At 55.4% G+C, this 5,586-nt stretch overlaps 1 protein-coding gene across 1 annotated transcript in view; it reads left to right on the top strand.

Annotated features, from left to right (window-relative positions):
• The first annotated feature begins 742 nt into the window (after window positions 1-742).
• Window positions 743-5,586, top strand: part of LOC119967788 (transgelin-3-like) — a 42,600-nt gene continuing 37,756 nt past the window's right edge. The window contains exons 1-2 of the mRNA XM_038800786.1: window positions 743-839; window positions 2,345-2,625. Coding sequence (XP_038656714.1) covers window positions 2,428-2,625 — 198 coding nt within the window. The 5' untranslated portion in view covers window positions 743-839; window positions 2,345-2,427. The remainder of the gene's footprint in view (window positions 840-2,344; window positions 2,626-5,586) is intronic.

The following is a 5,586-nucleotide window of genomic DNA, read 5'->3' as shown; positions in this document are numbered from 1 at the left end:
CCCTCTCCCCCTCCCCTCTGCCACTCCCCACTCCCCTCTTCCCCCCTCCTCTCTCCCCTCCACCCCTCCTCCCCACTTCCCCCCTCCCCACTCCCCCTTCCTCCTCCCCTCACTCCCCTCTTCCCCCTCCTCACTATCCTCTCCCTCCCTCCTCACTCCACTCTTCCCCTCCCCACTTCCCCCTCCCCTCTCCTCACTCCCCCTCCCCTCCCTCCTCACTCCCCCTCCCCTCCCTCCTCACTCCACCTCCCCTCCCTCCTCACTCCCCCCTCCCCACTCCCCTCTACCCCCTCCCCACTCCTCTCGTCCCCCTCCTCACTCCCCTCTCCCCATCCCACTTCCCCCTCCCCCTCCCCCTCCCCTCCCTCTTCACTCCCCCTCCCCTCCCTCCTCACTCCCTCCCTCCTCACTCCCCTCTCCCCCTCCCCTCTACCCCCTCCTCATTCCCCCTCACCAGTCCTCTCGTCCCCCCTCCTCACTCCCCTCTCCCCCTCCCCACTTCCCCTCTCCCCTCAACCCCCTCCCCCCTCCTCACTCCCCCCTCCTCACTCCCCTCTCCCCCTCCCCACTTCCCCCCTCCCCACTTCCCCTCTCCCCTCAACCCCCTCCCCCTCCTCACTCCCCCCTCCCCACTCCCCTCTTCCCCTCCTCACTCCCCTCTCCCCCTCCCCTCTTCCCCTCCTCCTCACTCCCCCCCTCCCCCTCCACTCCGCTCCTCCCCGGCTCTCCACTCTCCTCCCTCTCGCAGTTCCCCTCTCTCACCCCTCCCCTCACACCTTGAACCTGTTTCTCTGACAGTGGAATTCAGGAAGTGTTTTGTGAGCGTTGCTTTAACACAGGTAAGGTTCAATCTCTGCTCTCAACCTCAGTGTGTGTCAGTCCCACCCCAGCCCCAAATCCCTCCACCTTCTGCAAGTCCCACTTTTATCCTGTACTTTTAAACTTTCATATCCTAACTCATTCCCAAGTAAAATAGGGACTCATTCCCTTTGCTGAGCGATTCGACGAATCTCTCTCTCTCTCTGCCTGTCTGTCCCTCTCTATCTGTCTCTTTCGCTCATTCTACCTCTCCCTCTCTCTCCAAGTTGGTATCTCTCTTTATGTCTTTTTCTCCTTTCTCTCTCTCTGTTTCTCTCTCCCTCACTCGCTGTCTGTCTGTCTCACTCTGTCCCTGTCACACGCTTCCCCACTGTTTCTGTCTGCACTTTGTGCTTCCCTCTCTCAATCGCTCTTGATCTTCCCGCTCTCTCTCTCTCTCTGACACAGTCTCCTTCTCCCCTTCCCTCTCTGCCTTTCGCTACTCGATCGGAGTCCTTTCTGACTCTCCCTATTCTCTGGGACCAAGCGTGGTGCTTTGGGAACCTGAATTAGGTGTGGCAGTTAGAGGAGCTGTGGGATTGGTTAACACTGCCAAGACAGGTTCAAACCAGGGCCCATTTCACAACAGATTACTCACTGACTCAGAAACTGGATGAAAACTTTGGTTGTTTTCACTTTAGGGCAGGATGCAGAGTCTGATCTCGACATAAAACAGGGTTCCGGGAAAATCTACCGTCCCTCCAAATCAGAAATAAACTTCACTCTGTATCTAACCCCATGCTGTACCTGTCCTGGGAATATTTGATGGGGACAGTGTAGAGGGAGCTTTACTCTGTATCTAACCCCATGCTGTACCTGTCCTGGGAGTGTTTGATGGGGACAGTGGAGAGGAAGCTTTACTCTGTATCTAACCCCGTGCTGTACCTGTCCTGGGAGTGTTTGATGGGGACAGTGTAGAGGGAGCTTTACTCTGTATCTAACCCCGTGCTGTACCTGTCCTGGGAGTGTTTGATGGGGACGGTGTAGAGGGAGCTTTACTCTGTATCAAACCCCGTGCTGTACCTGTCCTGGGAGTGTTTGATGGGGACAGTGTAGAGGGAGCTTTACTCTGTATCTAACCCCGTGCTGTACCTGCCCTGGGAGTGTTTGATGGGGACAGTGTAGAGGGAGCTTTACTCTGTATCTAACCCCGTGCTGTACCTGTCCTGGGAGTGTTTGATGGGGACAGTGTAGAGGGAGCTTTACTCTGTATCTAACCCCGTGCTGTACCTGCCTGGGAGTGTTTGATGGGGACAGTGTAGAGGGAGCTTTACTCTGTATCTAACCCCGTGCTGTACCTGTCCTGGGAGTGTTTGATCCCACTGTATTATTATATTTATTTTATCTTTGCTCTGTCCTTTCTGTAGTATATATATTCACACTTTCCAATGTTAAACTGCTTATGCTGTGTTTCTGTCTTTTACCTGTCGCACCAACACCTCTCCATTCACCTGAAGACCCGATTATCACTTTGTCTCATTACCAGGGCCGACACTTTGCTTGTTCGATCTTTTGTAAACTGTTCTTCGCCTGCCAGGCCTCCCCGAACTGCACCGTGACAAGTGAGCGATGGCGAACGCCGGACCAAAGTACGGGCTCAGCCTCCAAGTGCAGAAAAAAATCGACCAGAAGTATGACCAGGATTTGGAGGAGCGGCTGGTGGATTGGATCCTGCTCCAGTGCAATGACGGCCGCCCTGGGGTCCCAGAACTCCAGCGTCCTGCCCCTGGCAAGGCTACCTTCCACCAGTGGCTGAAGGATGGCTCGGTGAGTTCGGTGCCCCCCACCCCGCTCCCCACCGCTTCAGGTCTTAGTGGTGGGCTGAGCAGTTGGAGAGTTGAGGAGTGAGAGAGTTGGGGAATTGGGGAGTTGATGGGATTGGAATTGGGAGTGGGGGATTTGGCGTGGCGGGAAATTGGGAATGGTGTGTTGGTGGGACTGGAATCTTAGTTTAGCTGAGTTCTATATAAAAGGTAGACACAAAGCGCACTCTCAGTAAGCTTTGCGCACGGTAAAGCCGAGATATCCTGAGTGAGAGAGTCAGCCAGAGTGGGGATTGGAACTCGGACATTTGGAAAAGTTTGGTAATTCAGTGCAGATCGGTGCTTTTTCCCTTTTTGTTTTGTTTTCTTCTTCCGGTTCCGTAACTGTTAATCTGCAGGGAGAGATCCAGAGAGCATCCTGGGAAGGTAAGTGGTACACAGACCTTTTCAAATTGTGGGTGTGTGTGTGGGCCGGGGCGGGGGGTGGGGTGGGGGGGGGGGGGGAACTAAAGCGAACAACAGTAAAGCTGTGACCTGATTGGCTGGTAGGAAACCTGTTAAATTTGAAATAGAAACATTGAGAAAGTAATAAAATATGATTGATTAACTAGATAGTAGAGTGACTAACCCTGCGGTAAGGAGAGTTAGAGAGTTGGGGAGTTGGGGTGTTGGGGAGTTGGAGAGTTGGGGAGTTGGGGAGTTGGGGAGTTGGGGAGTTGGAGGGTTGGAGAGTTTGGGAGTTGGGGGGAGTTGGGGAGTTGGGTTGTTGGGGAGTTGGGGAGTTGGGGAATTGGGGAGTTGGGCAGTTGGAGATTGTAGAGTTGTGGTGTTGGAGACTTGGGGTGTTGGGGAGTTGGAGAGTTGGGGAGTTGGGGATTGTAGAGTTGGGGTGTTGGAGACTTGGGGTGTTGGGGTGTTGTGGAGGTCGGGAGTTGGAGAGTTGGGGAGATGGAGGGTTGGAGGGTTGGAGAGTTGGGATGTTGGAGAGTTGGAGAGTTGGAGGGTTGGGGTGTTGGAGAGTTGGGATGTTGGAGAGTTGGAGAGTTGGAGGGTTGGGGTGTTGGAGAGTTGGGGTGTTGGGGTGTTGGGGTTTTGGAGGGTTGGAGGGTTGGAGAGTTGGGATATTGGGATGTTGGAGAGTTGGAGGGTTGGAGAGTTGGGAAGTTGGGGGGAGTTGGGGAGTTGGGGTGTTGGAGAGTTGGAGAGTTGGAGAGTTGGGGAGTTGGGGTGTTGGGGAGTTGGGGTGTTGGGGAGTTGGGGTGTTGGGGAGTTGGGGATTGTAGAGTTGGGGTGTTGGAGACTTGGGGTGTTGGGGTGTTGTGGAGGTCGGGAGTGGGGGGTTGGAGAGTTGGAGAGTTGGGGAGTTGGGGTGTTTGGGAGTTGGGGTGTTGGGGAGTTGGGGAGTTGGAGGGTTGTGGAGGTCGGGAGTTGGAGGGTTGGGGAGTTGGGGATTGTAGAGTTGGGGTGTTGGATGCTTGGGGTGTTGGAGAGTTGGGGTGTTGGGGAGTTGGGGTGTTGGGGAGTTGGGGAGTGTAGAGTTGGGGTGTTGGAGACTTGGGGTGTTGGGGAGTTGTGGAGGTCAGGAGTGGGGAGTTGGAGAGTTGGGGAGTTGGGGAGTTGGGGAGTTGGGGATTGTAGAGTTGGGGTTTTGGAGACTTGGGGTGTTGGGGAGTTGTGGAGGTCGGGAGTTGGAGGGTTGGAGAGTTGGGGTGTTGGATAGTTGGGGTGTTGGAGGGTTGGAGGCTTGGAGAGTTGGGATGTTGGTATGTTGGAGAGTTGGAGGGTTGGAGAGTTGGGAAGTTGGGGGGAGTTGGGGTGTTGGAGAGTTGGGGTGTTGGGGAGTTGGGGTGTTGGGGAGTTGGGGTGTTGGGGATTTTAGAGTTGGGGTGTTGGAGACTTGGGGTGTTGGGGAGTTGGGGTGTTGGAGAGTTGGAGAGTTGGGGAGTTGGAGGGTGGAGAATTGGGATGTTGGAGAGTTGGAGAGTTGGAGGGTTGGGGTGTTGGAGAGTTGGGGTGTTGGGGTGTTGGAGGGTTGGAGGGTTGGAGAGTTGGGATGTTGGGATTTTGGAGAGTTGGAGGGTTGGAGAGTTGGGGAGTTGGGGTGTTGGGATAGTTGGGGTGTTGGGGAGTTGGGGATTGTAGAGTTGGGGTGTTGGAGACTTGGGTTGTTGGGGAGTTGGAGAGTTGGAGAGTTGGGGAGTTGGGGAGTTGGAGGGTTGGAGAGTTGGGAGTTGGGGGAGTTGGCGAATCGGGGAGTTGGAGAGTTGGGAAGTTGGGGGGAGTTGGGGAGTTGGGGTGTTTGGGAGTTGGGGAGTTGGGGTGTTGGAGAGTTGGGGAGTTGGGGATTGTAGAGTTGGGGTGTTGGAGACTTGTGGTGTTGGGGAGTTGGAGAGTTGGGGAGTTGGGGAGTTGAGGAGTGTAGAGTTGGGGTGTTGGAGACTTGGGGTGTTGGGGAGTTGTGGAGGTCAGGAGTGGGGAGTTGGAGAGTTGGGAGTTGGGGAGTTGGGGATTGTAGAGTTGGGGTGTTGGAGAATTGGGGTGTTGGGGTGTTGGAGGGTTGGAGGGTTGGAGAGTTGGGATGTTGGGATGTTGGGGAGTTTGAGGGTTGGAGAGTTGGGGTGTTGGGGAGTTGGGGTGTTGGGGAGTTGGGGTGTTGGGGTGTTGGGGAGTTTGGAATGGGGAGATGTAGAATTGGGGAGTTGGCGAGTTGGAGATTTGGGGTGTTGGAGAGTTGGGGAGTTGGGGTGTTGGGATAGTTGGGGTGTTGGGGAGTTGGGGATTGTAGAGTTGGGGTGTTGGAGACTTGGGTTGTTGGGGAGTTGGAGAGTTGGAGAGTTGGGGAGTTGGGGAGTTGGAGGGTTGGAGAGTTTGGGAGTTGGGGGAGTTGGCGAATCGGGGAGTTGGAGAGTTGGGAAGTTGGGGGGAGTTGGGGAGTTGGGGTGTTTGGGAGTTGGGGAGTTGGGGT

Source organism: Scyliorhinus canicula, chromosome 6, assembly GCF_902713615.1.
Source record: "Scyliorhinus canicula chromosome 6, sScyCan1.1, whole genome shotgun sequence".
Taxonomy (NCBI): domain Eukaryota; kingdom Metazoa; phylum Chordata; class Chondrichthyes; order Carcharhiniformes; family Scyliorhinidae; genus Scyliorhinus; species Scyliorhinus canicula.
This window is presented reverse-complemented; position numbering and strand designations above follow the sequence as displayed.